We start from the raw sequence: 18,023 nt of genomic DNA, 5'->3' as shown, positions 1-18,023 counted from the left end.
ATAGCAGTCTGTCTCTGCAGTCTCAGGAATGATATTGCATTGGGAAAGATGAAATCCCTGGAAGAAGTGGAACCCGTGACTGATGGGGGAGGAAGAGAAACTACATAAAGAAATAGCTGGGTCCTGAGGTAAGGGAAAAAAAACGCAGGAACTGCTGAGAATGGGAAGAGAGCTGCTGATTCAGAAGTTGGGAAGAAAATGGGAGGAGTTGGGAGTAATTGAGGAACACAATAATGGCATGTTTTGTGGCATGGAGGCACATGGAAAGAAGAGCGACACAGTAAATAAAGGCTTAATAGATCAGTCTATTGTGGAAGTTTTTACCTTGTATTAGAGCCACAGGTGACTCAGAGAAGCTGTGTCTGACTTCTATGGACTCATAAAATTCTGCTTTGCAATTAGCAGAAAATAACTAAGAGTTCTCAGTTCTAGTCATAGGACAGTGAGTATTGGTGTAAGGTATATGAATACTGATATTTTACTGATAACTGAATATGCAGTTATTAGTAAAAATTGATACACTGGAATATCTTTGGGTTTTTATTTTATATGATAGTCCTGTCTTGTTTGTTAGAGAACTTAAAATATATGGTTTTGTTGCAGTGGCTTAATGTTCATCTACATTAAGTGAGACCTTTGGAACCTTTGTACTTCTAAACAGAAATACCAATTGGTGGGTGATCAGTGAACTTAAGCCTTTCTATCTCTACAGCATAAGAAAATCTATTCTATTACAGAAAATCTGACCTATTACAGTTCTGTGTTCCTCATCACCCATTTTCAGAGGTCTGTACCAGCAATAGAGGCAAAGCTGTGCTGGGGGCTTGGAGATCTGTACTCCTGGCTGGGTAAAGAAGTGCCTGGAATGCTGGGCTCAGAGAGGTGGTGGATGGAGCTGTATCCTGCTGGAGGCAGTCACCAATGATGTTCCTCGGATTGGTGTGGGGTTCAGTCCTGTTTAATGTCTCTATCAATGATCTGGGTGAGAGGGCCGAAGGCTCCCTCAGTTTGCAAGGCACAGCAAGTTGTGCAGGAGTCATGATCTGCTGGAGGGCAGGAAGGCTGCAGAGGGATCTGGACAGGCTGGATCGATGGCCTGAGGACACAGCTGCAGGAGGTTCAACAAGGCCAAGTGCCACATCCTGCCCTTGGCTCACAACAGCCCCAGGCAGTGCTACAGGCTGGGGGAGGAGTGGCTGGAAAATGCCCCAGTGGAAAAGGACCTGGGACACAGGCTGAACATGAGCCAAGTGGGCACGGTGGCCAGTGGCATCCTGGCCTGGATCAGCAATAGCGAGTCTGGCAGGAGCAGGGCAGGGATTGTCCCCTGTGCTGGGCACTGGTGAGGCCACACCTGGAGTGCTGTGCCCAGCTCTGGGCCCCTTAGGAAGGACATTGAGGGGCTGGAGCGAGTCCAGAGAAGGGAACAGAGCTGGGGAAGGGTCTGGAGCACAAGTCCTGTGAGGAGCAGCTGAGGGAGCTGGGGTTGTTCAGCCTGGAGAAAAGGAGGCTCAGGCAGGACCTTATTATCACTCTCTACATCTGCCTGAAGAGAGATTATAGCCAGGTGGGGGTCAGCTTCTTTTCCCAAGTTACAAGAGACAGGACAAGAGGAAACAGCCTCAAGTTGTGCCAGGTTTAGATGGAATATTACAAACCATTTCTTCACTGAAACATTTGTCGAGTATTGGAACAGGCTGCCCAGGAAAGTGGTGGTGGTGGTCACCATCCCTGGGGTTATTTAAAAGCTGTGTGGATGTGGCACTTAGGGACATGGGTGAGAGGTATACTTGGCAGTGCTGGGTTAACTGTTGGACTCACTGATCTTAAGGGCATTTTCCAACCTAAAGAATTCTGTGGGTCTATTCTAGTTCTGGTCACAGGTTTTGTGTGCCACTGAAGGGATGCCCTGCTTAAACTGGAGTGACTTTAGACTTTTTAACTTCACCCTGTGTGGCAAGGACAGTACTTAAAAAGGCATTTCAGGGTTCTAAAGTAGTGTGTGGGAGCAGTAAGAATCGTGAAATTTCATCTCAAGTTTTCAAGAGTCTTTCTGATGCAGATGGTGAAGCAGTGAATCCTGGCTATAACAATGGCTAGTGGGAAGGAGCAGAGAATTTGGGAAGTGTGTGTTAATGCTTCCCATGAATGTTCCCAGCATCCAGTGATTCATGATTCAGATGTATAGTGAATAAGAAGTGGTATCTATTTTTACTGACATTGAAAGGGGGTTTCTTTTTTTAATAGGAACAATCTTAGAGTTAATTTTGGTAGCTTACAAATTATTGTAAAAACAAGACTTGGGCCAAACTTGTAGTTGAGCAAGTTGCCTTTGCAGGTGGAAGAAGCAGCTTCTCACCTCTCACAAAAATGTTGAGCTGGATATTAGTTGAGTTTCAACCAAGCATGGTGTAACAGGATGTCTTGGTTTGAAAGACAGGTGTCTGCTAAGGAAGGCAGTAGCCTCCCTTGAAATGGAAAATGTAAACGTCCTTCCTCCAAATTATTATAATTTTGAAATTAAGGGGCTCTCAGGCAAAGATATGGGAATAGGAATAACAGTTCTTTTCTAGGAAAATTAAAATAAAATGCAGTAGTAAAAAGAAACACTGACATAGTCAGGATACAACCTGACACCCTGTTGGTCAGGGTGTTGGTAGCAGTCTGATTAAATGGTGGCTGCAGTCCTGGAGCGACAGATGTGGTTTGATTGAAGCAGTGATCCTGTAGAAGGGTGTAGTTTCCCTCTGAAGGTCCAGTGGTGATGTAGATGGGTCCTGTCTTCCTCTGGGAATCCAGTGGGAAAAGGCTGACTGGTGTTCCTGGTTTCTGATTCTATCCAGGCAGGAATGCTTGGCTCCTCCCCTGGGTGGAGCATCTCCCAAAGGGATGATGTAATTTTATCAGTCCTGCAGTGAGACTCAATGGCCCAATGACAGAAGAGAAGCCCCTGGAGGGAGGATGGGTTGTGGAGGAGATAAAGAACTCTGCCACACCTGGTTTTAACAGATGGTAACAGAATATGTACATTTGGTCACATCTTGCATTGCAACCTAAGACAGGATGAGCTTCAGCACTTGAAGAGGAAAGCTTTAGCAGAATTTAAGAAGCAAGCGTTAGAGTTGGATGGCAAACATGCTCTTCAAAATAGTTACGTTTAATATTTAACCATATTTTTCCTGAATTCATCTAGCTTAAATTTCCAAAGCTTAACTTTTTTGATCAGACTACATGACTTCATGAAGAACTCAAAGTGAATGTAAAAATACTTGAAAGCAGGTATTTCATACCCCCACCTCCTCTAGACATTTGTCTGCTCCTTTGTCTTTTCCATCTTCTAATGATGCATTACTGGACAACACCACCTGCTTTGTCTTGCTCAGTCTCTTCCTGCATCTTCTGACTGAAAAATGGGTGGTGGGATGGACTAAAGCTCCTACAGACTCAGTTTCCTGTAAAGATGTGACACCATCTAACACTGAAAAATTAATTTCAAGTACCAAGGACTGATTCACTGTTTGGATAATTCATCTTGCAATTCAGACCTTTCCATTGTCTGTAGAAATACTGATGGGTTTGCAGGCTAAACCATTTAATTGAATTATAAGTAGTATACCTAAAAAATATTGAATCACATCCGGTGTTCAAATACTACATGAAATCTATTTATGCCATTACTGTCAAAATACAATTGGAGGTAATTCTTGTATGTTCTTTTGGTTTGTTTTTGGTAAGGTATCCCCACACAGCAGTTGTCTAGGATTTTTTTATCGTTTTTGTTGGGTTCATTTTTCAGTTTCCAAGTATCCTGTTGCCCTATTAGCTGGAATGGATCTGAATTACTAAAATGTAGAACCTGAAATCCTACTGTCAAGCTGGCTTATTTTGGAAGTCACAGACTGTTTTACCTCCACTTAGAAATGGAGTTAGGCACTGCTTGTATATTCCAAAGTAGGATTTCAATGTCACAGCTTGCATTACTTAATAACATTGAAAAGTTTCATGAATTAAAGTATACTTGGGCACCCTGTCCTTGCTGACCTGGGGCAGGGGAACACCATGTGTTCAACACCCTCCCAAAAGCTGGCCAGCTGGAACTTGCCTGAATGTGTTTTGTAGTCTCCAGCAACACCTGCTGGACAAAACTGTTAACTGTGCACTGAATTTTTGTCTTTGAAGTGTTTTGTGTGCTGGTATGACACTCGACCCTGATTGTTAGGAGGCATTGTCTTGTTCTGCAGCAGTGACTGAGCCTTCTTACCAGCAGGAGCTCAGGTAAGCATCCTTTAATTTATTAATATTTATTATTATTAATTCATCCCCAGTAACCCCTTTGGTTGTGTAGGCTTGGAAAAGGCACCCTCACAATGTGTCTGTGTACATGGTTTGGTGTGCAACGTGTGCATATGTTTAATAAACCTCTGTGTGTGCTACCCACAAACATCCCTGCTATAACTGGGCTTTAGGACTCAGGTCTAAACGTGGCCAGAAAAGTCAAATCAGGGCTGTGCCCTCCCTTCCTCCAGTGAAGCCTGGAACCCTCTGAGGGAGCCCTGCCGAGCTGACTGGAGGGTCTCAGCTCCAGAAACTTGGCACAGAGAAAGCAGGAGGAAGCTGGGCAGGACAGCACTCAGGAAACAGAGATCCTGCTTCTGTCTGAGAATTGGAATTGGATGAAGATTCTATGTTCCTGAAGTAAAATGGGATTGGGCTAGTGGAAAGGGAGGTGCCTTGAGGAGAGAATATTGCTGTGTCTAATTAAACAGGAAGCAATTTATTATTGTTTAACATGTTGCTTGGAGATCTGAGGTTGTGCACACCTAAAAATCACCTTGAGATTCTGGATAGTCTTGAAAAAGCTGAAGCATTGGTTTCAAAGATCTTTCTTTTGCTAGTCATTTGACTCCCTTACAATACACAGTATGAGCATTTAGCATGACATCTGGATTATCATGCTGGTCTAAACTGATTTCTGTTTGACTCAAGATGAAAGCAGACTATGTGGCCTGACTCTGATTAATGATCTTCTGTGTATTCCTCAGGTTGCTGCCAGATAAGTGGGCTAATGGACATAAAACCTGCTGCTGTTGCTGAATTTACACACAGGAAGACTCTACGTGTTCAGCCTGCATCTTGATGGAGAAGATTTGTTCATCTATCCATTTACAAACAGCAGAAGAAACCACTAATGGAAGTATTTTAGGCAAGATTTTGTAGGATAGGGATGAGGAGGACAGAGAAACACCAGCTATTCCCAGCCTTTAGTAGTCTCACCAACCTTAGGTGATTTTTCTGCTTCTGCAGCTCTTGCCTCTTTTCACTCTCATCTACTTAGATGTTAAGATGTTCAGGGCAGAATCTCTCCATATATTTGATGAACGCCTGAGCACATGTGATTTTAAACTCCTTTTGATCTTGAAGACGTTGGGTCAGGCTGGATTGATGGGCCAAGGCCACTGTATAAGGTTCCACAAGGCAAAGAGACAGGTCCTGTCCTTGGATTGCAACAACCTCGGACAACATTTACAGGCTGTGGGCAGAGTGGCTGGAAAGCTGCTCAGGGGAGCAGGACTTGGGGGTGCTGGTCAACAGTGGCTGAACATGAGCCAGAGTGTGCCCAGGGGGCCAAGAAGGCCAAGGGCATCCTGGCTTGTGTCATAAATAGTGTGGCCAGCAGAGCCAGAGCAGGGGTTTGTCCCCCTGTACTGGTGAGGCCACACCTTGAGTGCTGTGTCCAGTCCTGTGAGGAGCAGCTGAGGGAGCTGAGGTGGTTAGACTGGAGAAAAAGAGGCTCAGGGAAGACCTTATTGCTCTCTGCAACTGCTTAAAAGGAGGCTGCAGCCAGCTGGGGATCAGTTTCTTCTCTCAGGTAACAGTGACAGGACAAGAGGAAATGGCCTCAAGCTGCTATAGGAAGTTTAGATAGGACATCAGGAAAAATTTCTTCACTGAAAAGGTTGTTAGGCATTGTAACAGGCTGTCCATGGAAGTGGTGGTACCACCATCCCTGGAAGTCAAAAAACATGTGGATGTGGCGCTGAAGGAAATGGTTGAGTGGTGAACATGGCAGTGCTGGGTTAACAGGGGGGCCCAATGAAATGGGGTCTTTTCCAGCCTTAAAGATTCCATAATTCTGACTGACTATCTTCTACATTAACCCTGCTTAAATGGCTTTTTCCATTGGCTCTTTCTCTTTCCAGTTTCCATTCCAAAAGTTGGTATCAGATGGTTATTGCAGCACACATGGGACTGAATTTCCTCTTCCTCTCTGCAGGTAAAGTGTCTACGGTATTCTGTTCTCTAAGGTGAATCCTGTAACTTGGTGAGACGTAAATACCTTATCAGCAGCAAGTATGGGGTAATATTTGTGTTACCAGGGAGGAACTGAAAGGTAACCTGATGTTTTACTCCTACAGTATGTTTGTTACCTGAAGTTTAAATTAAAATTCATGTATTGTGCACATGTGTATAAATAGTAGAAAACTGTAGTGAAATAGGTGTGCCTTGCTGTAATCCCCTTTAAAGATTGCTCTGAAAGTCTTGGAAGTGAATTTTCCATTCACTTTTTTTTAAAATATTTTTTAGGAGAGACTAAACTGCTGGTCTGATTCAGCCTCTAACGCTGCTTCCTGTTTCACCTAAAACTACTGAAGTATTTTAACATAACAGAAAAGACAAATTCCTCAGATGGCTTGAGGCTTGGGTCATGCTATTATGTCAAATATGCTTTTTACACTCTCCCTCAATGTTTCCTTGAGATGTTTTATGGCAGGAGTAGTCTATTCAGAAACAAACACATTGATAATAAACCCTAGCATTATTGCTTCCATTTAATTTTCTCCTGAAACATTGCTGAGAAGTGGCAGATATTGGAAATACAGTTTGCTGTAAAGTTGGCTTAATGGTCCTCAATTTCTGTTTGCTTCCATTTCGTTTTCCTGTGGAGAATGAAAATGACTGTTCTAGCCAAGGCTGGGAAGATTTTCCCTGGGCTAACAATGAGCAGAAAACTGAAGTGCCGGAATTCTTTCCTTGATGTCAGTTTAACTGACTCAGTGGCATAAAACAAAATTAGTAACGGTTCAAGTGCGTAATCTTTCCTCTGGTTAGAACTTCCCTGACAAATACTTATTATTTGGCTAACAAGGAGTAATTAAGCGTCTGCAAAGAGGACCAAGAGAAAAGTGATTGACCCCTCAAGGCTGAGCCTCAGCAGGGTCTAACTAAAGCTCCTTCCTGAAACTGTGAGTCACTCTGTGAGACCGAGCCAGATTTCCCTCCCCTCCCTCAGTCATGTTTTTAACTATGGTGAGGAAACAAAATTAGAATAAGCACAGATTTTAAATGAAGTTGCTGAGCTCTCAGACAACTTTCAGGAAAAGCAGAAGTAAGTGAAGTTGCATCAGAACTTGCTTTTGTACCACACAAGCAATTTAGAGCTTATGTAGTACTATCAAGGGTTTCTTGGTTAAGTGTGATTGCTTTTAATTAATGTTTAATGGATTACACGTCAATCTTATCTTCAAAGGTTCAGAATGTGAAGTCTTTGATAAGCAAAGATCCAGACTAGCATATCAAAATAGAAGGGTTGCTTAAAATAACACAAATAACACACTTTGGGTGTGGATGCAGTTAGTCCTGTAACTTTGTTAAAGCTATTTTGGGTAAGCATAAAAAACAAAGGTTTTGTTCCACAGCAAGTTTGTCTGCATATGAACTTCACTTTAACTGGTTTTGCTCAGTTAGTTCAATCCTGTAAAAACAATGAGGATTTATATATGAGTATGACTATATAAAATCATGTACTAGGTTTATGCATAACTTGTAAATATCCTCTTGATTAACCCACCAAGTGCCAGAGCAGCGGAGGCTTGTATAAACCACTGGCTTTAATGAAACATTGAAGCATGGACTGCTAACCTAGTGACCTGAATGGGACTATTTATAGTCTGAGTGGAAAACAAATCCTGTTCTGGCAAAGGATTTTAGCATGTCATTTGAATCAGGGATAACAGAAGCCAGCAAAAAGAATGAAGAGAAAATGAAAGGCAGCACACAGGGGTTTAGTGGAGATTTTTGTGGAGGTTGTTTTTTTTTTTCCTTTTGTTGTTTTGTTTCTTTGTTTAGGGTTTTTTGTTTGTTTGTTTGTTTTGCTGTTGGTTGGTTTTTATATGTGTCGGTGTGGTGAGGTTTTGTTGCTTTCTGCAATTTGTGGGGCATTTTGTTTTGATTTTGTTTTCTCACTCTATTGTTTTTACCAAGAATCCAAACTGCCAAATAATCACTGAACTCTGTTCAAAGCAGAGATTAAGTCCCTGCCATGAGAAGATTCATGTGTGAACTACATCAATTCTTTTTCTTCAGTGACTTTTCACAGCATCTAACTGTATTTTAATGCACTTTAATAAGGGTGTTCTGTGTTTACTGGTGACCTTGTGGGTGCTCAGCTAACAACTTATCTGCATATTTAAAAGTTGTCTCTTTTCTTCTTAAGTGGAATAGCTATGTTCTAATTGGAGAAATGCTAATGTATTTTAAGATGGAAGATGTTTCTGGTAATAGTAACAGCTATAATGTTAGCAAATCAGATTCATTAGGAAATTTAATCAAAATAATTTTTTATGTTAATCATGTAGTTCAGAGTATCCATCTTGAGGAAAGAGCATAAATAATTATTTGTGAAATCCAAAGTTCTGAATAAATTATGGAGCAAAAGTTTAGGAAGAAGGAGGGGAAAAATGTTAGGGTATGCTCAGTGAATAAGGTAGGTTGTCTTTTGCAATTGGCTGTGCTACTGGGAGACTATAACATCTCTAAAAGTTATCTCTAAAAAATAAAAAATTACCAGAAATCTGTGGAGGATTCTAGTCTCCATCACAGACAGAAAACCAATCCTATGATTTATCACCTATGAGAATTAGAATTACTTCCTACAGTGGACTTTGCTGTCTGCTCATCTGCCCTGCTCCTGGCCAGGAGCCTGCTGTACCTGGAGGATCAGTGGTCCATGCAAGTTAAGCCCATGACTTCCCAGCTTGTGCTGAGCTATGTTGGATGTCCAGCCTGGACTCCAGGCCCATGAGGGACAAATCTCCCTGGCTGATTGTCCCACAGGATTCTTTGGGCAGCTCCTACATGGTACCTGCAATGACAATCCCTGCATGCCCTGCACCTTGTCTGAAAATGGAAGCAGTAGGTTCTGGTGTGAACATCCTTTATGTTTGGCCATAGAAACAACGTATAGAGTTGCTTCCTTGTCCAAAAATCCTGTAATAGCTTGAATGACCAAAATGGTGTAAATTTTTCATGGGCAGGATCTGTGTGAAGTGCTGCACCTGGTTGATGCTCAACAGCTCAGGGCTCCTGAAGGAATGTAAGGTTATGTACACTGTTCTCTCCATTGTAACGTTGGCTGCAATAAATGGTATTTTAAGTGACACTTTAGAATCTGAGTGCCTTTCTTAGTGGAATCACAATAAACCAGCACCACCTGGTACAAAACAGCTGTCAAAATGTACCTGCCAGAACTATTTCACTTGGAGTGCTATTTTTGTTCTGATGGTGCAATTGACTGAAGACTAAAATTGGGAAAAAAAAATTTTTTTCCCCCTGATGTTTATGATGTGTCTTGATTTGGGATCTTAATGGTCCTGTGTGAAATCCATGAAGATAAAACCTTCAGGTAATCATGGGCTGTGTTCTGTGAATGACAGTCGCAGTGTTCAAAGAAATGTATGTGGGTTGCAGATAGAAAAGTGTGAGCTTTTCTATCAATTGCAGGAAATAGTGCATGCAGGAGTCCTATTTCTCAGCCTCTGTCAGTCAATGAGTGTCAGAGAGTTTTGTGTTTTCTAAGACCATGCCCATCATCCCTCACTTCTGCCTCCTTGTCCTTTTCTGCAAAATAAGCTCGGTGACTGAGATGGAGATGCTGTAAGTGTTTGGCTCCTGTGTGGGCCTAGGGCTTCAGAGTGTTTGGGATTTGGATCCTGGCTGTGTTGCTGACACGATTTATGGTATTTGCTGTTCAGACTGAAATGCCAAAGACATCCATCAAGATGTACAAAAAGGCCATTCCACACTTTCTCTCCCCAAAGCTGGTCTGAAGAGGTATTTTTGGCTAAGTAGACCAGCCAACACACCACTTAGCCAAAAAAATAGGGACTCAATACATGGAAAAATGACCATTGAGATCACAGCACAAACATCATAAATAATAATTTGTTTTTCCTACAACATGCAGAAGAAAGCATAGCTAAATTTATTTCAATAATCTCAGTTGAAGTCCTTGCTGCCCTCACCAGTGCTTATTCCCAAGCCATAGCACTAAAGGGGACTTTACACAAAAAAACCTACCCTGAATACACAACAACTCTAGAAAAAGCTTCCAACAACACAAGTCCTTCCTCTTGATCATGCTTTGTCTGGCTTCTGCTCTGGAGGTAGTGGAGAAGGAGTATTTTTTAGCTCTCCCCCTGCATTGGGATTGCACTGCACTCTCTCAGCTGTGTGCAGCCTTCCTTCCAAGCTGTTTTTGGGGCAGAAAAATTCCAAGGGGCAAGCTGCTCTCCTTAGTATGAGGTGTATCCTGCTGGGAACATTGGACCTGAGATTTTCATAAATTCCATTCACAGACTCAACTGTATTCCGGTTCCACAAAAACCCACAATTTTCTAGGGGGAATTATTTGGAAAGATAGAAAAGTATCAGGCTCACTGATATTCACGACAGCTTTTGTTACCACGTAGTGCTTATTTTAACTACCTAGTAGCATATCAAAATGACAATACTGTTTTATTTACTGTCTCAGCTGAGGTGAAAACCTATGTGAAAGTGCTGAAGAACAGCAAAGTGACAAATGTTAATTTATTCAGGTTACAGCGAGCCATCAGAAATAAACTGAAAAGGACAAAACCTTGCACTTGTCCATTGAACCGCGTGCATTTCCTAGTAAGAGTCCAAGACAGGCCGGCGGCAGGAGAGAAGCCTCGCCAGGCCGGAGAACGGGACCCCTCAGCCCCGTGAGGGGGCCGGGGCCGGGCCGGGGCGGGCCGCGGCTGCCGGGGCGGCGCCAGCGGGGCCGGGCCGGACCGGGCCGCGCCCCCGGGCCCCGAGCAGGCCGGGGCACAGCGGCGGCGGGCACGGGCCGGCCATGGTGGGGCTCAAGGAGGAGCTGCTCAAGTCCATCTGGCACGCCTTCACCGCCCTCGACCTCGACCGCAGCGGGAAGGTCTCCAAGTCCCAGCTCAAGGCAAGCGGGGGGCGCCGAGCCCGGTGGGGTGCGGGGGGCGGACACGGCCCGGGCCGAGCGCTGGCACCGCGGGCACGGGGCGAGGGCTGGGACCTGCCTGCGGCGGCCGCCTCTGGGGACATACGGGATTTCGGGGCTCTCCTGGGCGCTGTAATGGCGTTTTCACCGCCGTTCGTCCCACGGCACCGCTGTCCCTGCGGGCCCCGGCCGCCTCCGTCCCGCGGGAGGCGGGCGCGGACCCGTCCTGGAGCCCGGGCAGGCTGATTTTCATTCTGCCCAGGCAGGCGTTCCGTCCTCCCCGAGATGTCAGTGCACAAACCCTTGTTGTGCTTCTGGTCCGCTTTCAAGCACATGTCCTTGCTACCCTTTCTGGCCAAAATCTTTTGTGGGGTAGCCACAAGGTCCCATCTATAGGGGTTGGCTGCGTCCAAGTGAAATTCACAGCTTGCCAAGGGGAGAGAGAGGTTCCACAGTGCCCTCTTATTTGGATATAAACAGGAGAATTAGTCAAGAGGCTCCAACTGTGCCATTCTTTCCTTAGCTTATACGCTGAAGTAGTGTTTGTGCTCTTAAAAGAGCTCTCAGGCAGCTCTCTGAATCCAGTCCCATCTTGGCCCTGCTTTATGGGTCCGTCTTGGCCTGAGAATAATAGCAGGAATCTGGCTAAATAAATATTTTGAATAAGAACGCAACACCTGTTGACATTCGAGACTGTGGGTCCTTGTGCTCGGTGCTGGGCCCGCAGCAATTAGCCGAGGTTTGCGCCTTTTTGTGGCATTCGCTCCACGGGCGACAGTGGCCGTGCTGTGGGTGGTGTCTCCAAGCGTGGCTGGTCGCTCGTGGACTTTATTTTTAGCGTTATGTAATGAGGGTCCGGACCTGGCAGCATGCTGCAAGCAGCCTGTTCCTCTTCCCCTTTTCTTTTCCTGGGGTGATCGGCCTGTGAGATAGAGCCGAACTCGGCCAGAAGTGACTGCGGGGCAGGATTCGGGCGAGACGCCAGGCCTGGCTGTGAACTCGAGCTGAAAATGTGTGCAGGTCCTGGGTTTTTCACAGGGGGTGTCAATGAAAGTGTGTATTTGTGTTCCAGCGTTGCAGGATGAACTGAAGAAGGTTGTAGAGAAGCTTTGCTTTTTCTTTTTTTTTTTTTTTTTTTTTATTATTATTATTATTCTGCTTTTACAGGAATTTTGCTTTCCTGTCACACTACCTACCACACCTTTTATGCTCCAAGCACTCACCTGAGGGTATCTGCAGATGTGTTGTCATGCAGGCCAGTACAAAACCTCTCATGGTCTGAATAAAATGGCTAAAGAAGCTGCCAGTGGGCAGATACAGTGTCACCAAAAAAAGCAGGGCTTTGTGTATTTGTGCAGTTCTGTCTGTGACATAAAGGTTCCTGTGGGAAGTGTCAGGTGGAGGATCTGGGAGTGCAGAAACAAGTCTGAAACGAGGTTGTCACCTTCTCCTGTGGCCACCAATAGTTAGTTTTCAGGAGACACGGGAGGGAGTAGAGGCTGTTCTTACAGAGATTTTTTTTGTGGCAAATGCAGTATGTTGTGTCAAACTGATGGTCCTTCTGGGGAGCAAAGGTGTGCAGGGTGGCAGTGGACCCACATGGTTAAAAAGGGCAGGCAGGACAGCAAATGAGAAGTTCCTGTATGATTGGGATAGGTTTATATTGTCCTGAGGAGGTATTTCACAATGAAGTGTTTCTTATCATCATGAGGAAGATACAGCACTCCTGTGAAATGGAGAGATGATATTTGGAGATCAGCAGGTTAGTAGAGATCTGTGACATTAGAAAAAATATGCTTAATAATTTAGTGGAACTGCTGTTCTTAAAAAAATGATAAAAACTTATTTGTTTTGTGAGAATGGCAGTGTTGTAACCTGCTGAACTCTTCCCTTCTCAGTAAGAAAACTTACTGGCAGTGTCTTTGGTTTGTGTAATCCAATATAAGGTGGTGCCATCATGTTGCAGGGAAGTTCCTAAGGATAATACGTTTGGTTGTTAAAGGGAGTGATTTCTAGTTGCTCTAGTAGTGACCTTTGAACCTTACATAAAAATAATTAACTTTAAATACTATGAGAAAAACAAATGTGTCTGTGTGTGTTCTGTGGTTAAGGCCCTACTGTGAAGGGTTTGCATCACACATTTGTTTTCAGTAGATCTAGAGCAGATGGATGGAGGTGAGTCAGTTTGGTCTGTTTTGTAGTCTGGAGAAAAAGCAAATGCTTGAGGGCAAACACAGGACTTGCTTGGAATAGTAAGGATGTCATAAGATGTTTTTTATCCGTTTGTATCTTTTGTGTATGTTCTGAGCTGCTGAGAGAGGAGACAGTCAAATCAGTCCTCTGTGTAATTTTGAATATTGTCTTCTTCCAGTATGCACTGATTTCTTTGTTTGGGTTTTTCTACTTTTTTTCAGCTGGCAGTCTTCAGAAGTTCTACTGTGATGCTGGCTGCAGCTCTTAGTCTTTTTTTCTACATCAGCAGAAACATTTGTGTGTTCTGTTCTTAAATTACAGCTTTAAAGCTGGACACAGTCGTTTTGCCAGTGTGTTTTTTGGCACGTTCAAACACTGATACAGCAAGGCTCAGGTTTAAGTTCTGTGTACACATTTACAGCTGCTGCTGTGATTCCAGCACAAGCTACATGCAGATTACTTCCTTTCCTACACTTAGATCCAATTTCATCTTTCTTACAGTCTGCAATTTTAAAATTAACTTGTTTTAGAAGTTTTTCTAAGGTGCCAGCATTAAATCTGCTTTTCATCTGGACCTTGAAACTCTGTAATTTTAAATACAGTTCTGCTTGACAGCCCCCAAAACTGCTCGTAGAGTGTGTGTACGGTTGGATCTCGGAAAGATCCACCAATTAGTTTTTACATCCTCTCTGGAAGCTCTTCTACACATTGCTTTGTGACTTGTCTCTGCTTAGGCAGTGGGTTTGATTTTGGTGTTCTCGTTTTGTTTTACATGCTGCATTGGTATTGCAGTGTATTTTCCAAGTCTTGGGGTCTTGGGTTCCTGGATGCTGTCTGCAGAATGTGGGTGGTGTGGCACATATGGAAATACTGTCTCATTCAGGCCTGTATTATAACTTTGGGTGACCAAAGCTACTTGTCAGTCTTAGAAAACTTATACCGGTCTGTTCTATATCTGGGGTCTTACAGGCTTGTTATACCTCTTACCTTTGCTTTGCCTTTCCGCTAAATGTGAAGGAAGAATGTGGGAAGAGGAAGAATGGTGTAATCAGGGGTGAGAGGGATGGTCTGAGCGGAGAGGAAGACCTTGAACAATGTAGCGAGGCAGGGGCAGGGTTGGGAGCCCACGCCGAGTAGGCAGGACCCTGGCCGGACAATCGGCTTTGTGCAGCGGTGGAGGGCAGTAGGAAATTAGTCATGGTGACTCACGGGACAGGGTCTGCTCTGGGGCTGTCAGCAGGGCTCAGTGTGTGTGTGTCAGGGTAGGGTGTGAGGGAGGGATGCTGCTCTGCCAGGAAAGCCCAGGCAGCCTGTAGTCTAAAACAGGGAGCGTGAGGAGATGACCGGGCCATGACGCTGTGCTTGAGGGGAGCAGCTCCCAGTGGATCAGCAGCCTGGTTAACCTTGAGCCAGCAGTGCCCAGGTGGCCAAGGCAGCCAGTGGCATCCTGGCCTGCATCATCAATAGTGCGGCCAGCAGGGCCAGGGCAGGGACTGTCCCCTGTGCTGGGCACTGGTGAGGCCACACCTGGAGTGCACTGCCCAGCTCTGGACCCCTTAGGAAGGACATTGAGGGGCTGGAGCGAGTCCAGAGAAGGGAACAGAGCTGGGGAAGGGTCTGGAGCACAAGTCCTGTGAGGAGCAGCTGAGGGAGCTGGGGTTGTTCAGCCTGGAGAAAAGGAGGCTCAGACAGGACCTTATCGCTCCACAGCTGCCTGCAGAGAGCTTGTAGCCAGGCTGGGGTTGGTCTTTTCTTCCAGGCAACCGGCAAGAGGACAAAAGCTCAGGCTGCACCAGAGGAGGTTCAGGTTGGATATTAGGAAGAATCTTTTCACAGAGGGGCTGATTAGATATTGGAATGGGCTTCCCAGGGAAGTGATGGAGTCCCTGGAGGTGTTTAAGGAAATACTGAACGTTGCACAGTCCAGTGCCGTGGTCTGACTGACATGATGGTGTTCAGTCATAGGTTGGACTTGATCTCAGAGGTCCATTTCAGCCTAATGCATTTTGTGATTCTGTTTTGTCAGCTGGCTTCAGGGAAGATTTGGAAGAGGGGGCAGTACCTGGAGTATGTTTACAAGGAGCACTTCCTAAGGGCTAGGATGCCCAGGACAGAAAGGCAATTCCCTTGGCAACTTGGGCAGAGGCAGGCTGACACCACCATATGACTGGAGGCCAAGGGGGATTGTGCAGATAATCAAGGCAAAAGGAAGGGTGAGGTTGTTGAAAATGGTGATGGGGGGTGTGCAAATGCCCAGGGATGAAAGAAGTGAATGAAGGAACAGGAGCTGTTGTGGACAAAGGGCACAAGTATCAGGAACCTGGGCTGGTGGAGGCTGGGCTGGAATACACTTATCCCGCTGGGAAAGAGGCTGCTGCAGTGACCCCAGTGTTAAATAATGGGGTATGTGCTACCTGAGTGGATAAGGAAGCTTGGGGATGTGATGATGCAGGATATGGTGTTCACACGGTGTACCCTGGATAAAAAGACCTGGTGCTTGTGACAAGGGGCTTATATGATGCTACTTCAACACTGGTCATAAAAGAAAAAGGGAAAGTGCTTGTGAGTAGCCTTATTTTGGCTGGCTGGATGGCTGCTGACATGGATGTTAGGGAGAGATGAGCCAAGAATGTCTTGGAATGAATTCACACAAAGCCAGTGAATGGAGCTGTCGGGATCTGGGATGCCAACATTTTGAAATCTGAAAAAGAGACGGGGAGTGGGAAGACCCCCCTGAAAGATGGAAGAGAAAAAGAGAAAACTACCAAGAAGCTGACAATAGCTACTGCAGGATTAGTCTGCCCTGGTAATGCTCCCACTGTAATCTGGGCCAAATTTTTGTCAGTGAGCAGTCAGTAGTCTAGCAGATCCTCCCTCTCCCTGTAGAAATGCAGATCACTTTTACGGACAAGGTTAAATGGAACTACTCAGATGGTAACAATTCAACACGTGCTGAAAGTTTTGGAAAATGGCAACTCAAGAAGGGAGCAGCTCTGGCAGAGTAGACCTGAAGGTAAAGCAGCAGGAAACAGGGCATAAATAAAGTAAATCCAAAGTCTGTGATGATGACCTTTGGCATTCAGCTTGCTTGTATTTGTATTTGGAACAGAACACATCCAGTGTTCCCAGGGAAAGATGGGATGCCACCAGGCATCTTTCTTACAAAACTTTCCCTTGAGAATGAAGCAGTTGTTGTACCTGGAGTGCACTGGTGTTGTGATCCCTGTGCAGGCTCCTTGTGCTGTCTCACACTCCACTTTGGGGACCCCCACTGTACCCATGTGCTGCAGCAGAGATGAGTCTCTGGGCTTTGGCACAAAGGTAAATTGTTAAACATGGCATCCAGAGCATGATAAATGTGGAAGGAGAAAGTTATCTAGCAACCTTATGGGCACTGGGGGAATAATCCTCACTGGTGCAAAACTTCCTCATGGTTGATGGAGCTTCTGCAAGGCAAGGTGATTTTTTGTACCCTAATTAACCTAGTGCTCAGTTAATTGTTCTTTGGGTTTTGGTTGGTTTTTTTTGTTGTTGTTGTTAATTAACATAGAGTATCTTCTGGTCCAGATGATGTGATTTGAGAGAGCAAAACTAAACCAAAGGAGACCTCAGGGCAGAATTATGCTGGCTTACCGTGCAAGTGAAGAATTCAGCTGGCGCTTGGCCGCGTTAGAGAATGGCAGGCTTTGGCAGGCACCGAGGAATTTCCTGAGTTATGAAAAGAGAGCACTGGGCACCAGAGAGATCACAGATAAGGCAGCTCTTAGAAAATCATTGAAAGTGGAATTCCTTCCTGGTAAGTTGGTCACTTGATGTGGAAACCACCAGGTTTCTGACAGCCCAAGCACAGCAAGAACACCAAAAAAAGGAGAAGATAAATATGTAGAAAGGACATAATAAGAAAGTATTTTATTTAGACTTTTAATTTACTTTGGTAGTAAGCTGAAATCAGTCATGCTTTTAGAATATTTTTATTAGCTGAGTAGTTTTTTAGTTATAGTATTAGTAACTACAGTGTGGTTGGAAAACAGTGATCATCTCTCTCAGAAATTCAAGAATCCCTCAGGCTTCTATAAATAACAGCAGAAGCCTTAAATAGAAGGGGAAACACATGATAATACATTCCCTCAACCCCATATGTAAATCACATGGACTCAAAGACTTGATCTGATGTGATGGTTAGAGACAAGGATGGATTGAAATGAAATATACTGTTGATGGAGAGGGGTGTAATAACTTCTAAATGTTCTTTCACTGCTTTGGGAAGTGCAGCTTTTGTGCTATGGCTGATGCTGTTAACTGTTTTTAAATTTCTGCACCTTATTAGCTCTAATGCCTTAGTGTTAGCATACATCAGTGAAAATATGTATTTCTCATGGAAGCATCTTTTCTAAAAGCAAGTTTAACTTCAGAGGTATGTAGAGAGGAATTCTCTAAAGTGAATATTCATCTCAGGTTATCTTTGTAATATTTTCTGCTAACTAGCACTTCGATTCTGCTCTCTCCTTATCACGCATCAGAATAGTAAATGTACATTTTCTTTTTTCTTGTGGGCAGGTGG

General features: G+C 44.5%; 1 protein-coding gene and 1 long non-coding RNA gene across 3 annotated transcripts in view; both read left to right on the top strand.

Annotated features, from left to right (window-relative positions):
• Positions 1–20: 20 nt before the first annotated feature.
• Positions 21–8,841, top strand: LOC147652389 (uncharacterized). Its single transcript, XR_015287702.1, has 4 exons — positions 21–128; positions 4,180–4,275; positions 5,043–5,203; positions 6,201–8,841. It is a non-coding gene; the product is annotated as an uncharacterized LOC147652389 (long non-coding RNA).
• A 2,247-nt stretch (positions 8,842–11,088) lies between these two features.
• Positions 11,089–18,023, top strand: part of SWAP70 (switching B cell complex subunit SWAP70) — a 34,931-nt gene continuing 27,996 nt past the window's right edge. The window contains exon 1 of one of the 2 annotated variants that reach the window (XM_086891997.1): positions 11,089–11,251. In XM_086891997.1, coding sequence (XP_086748123.1) covers positions 11,153–11,251 — 99 coding nt within the window. In that variant the 5' untranslated portion in view covers positions 11,089–11,152. The remainder of the gene's footprint in view (positions 11,252–18,023) is intronic. The other variant, XM_086891998.1, reaches the window with a different exon arrangement.

The sequence above is a fragment of the Cyanistes caeruleus genome, chromosome 6 (genome assembly GCF_971803275.1).
Source record: "Cyanistes caeruleus chromosome 6, bCyaCae1.hap1.1, whole genome shotgun sequence".
NCBI classification, from domain to species: Eukaryota; Metazoa; Chordata; class Aves; order Passeriformes; family Paridae; genus Cyanistes; species Cyanistes caeruleus.
The sequence above is the reverse complement of the archived record's forward strand: the minus strand, read 5'-3'. Positions and strand labels throughout refer to the sequence as shown.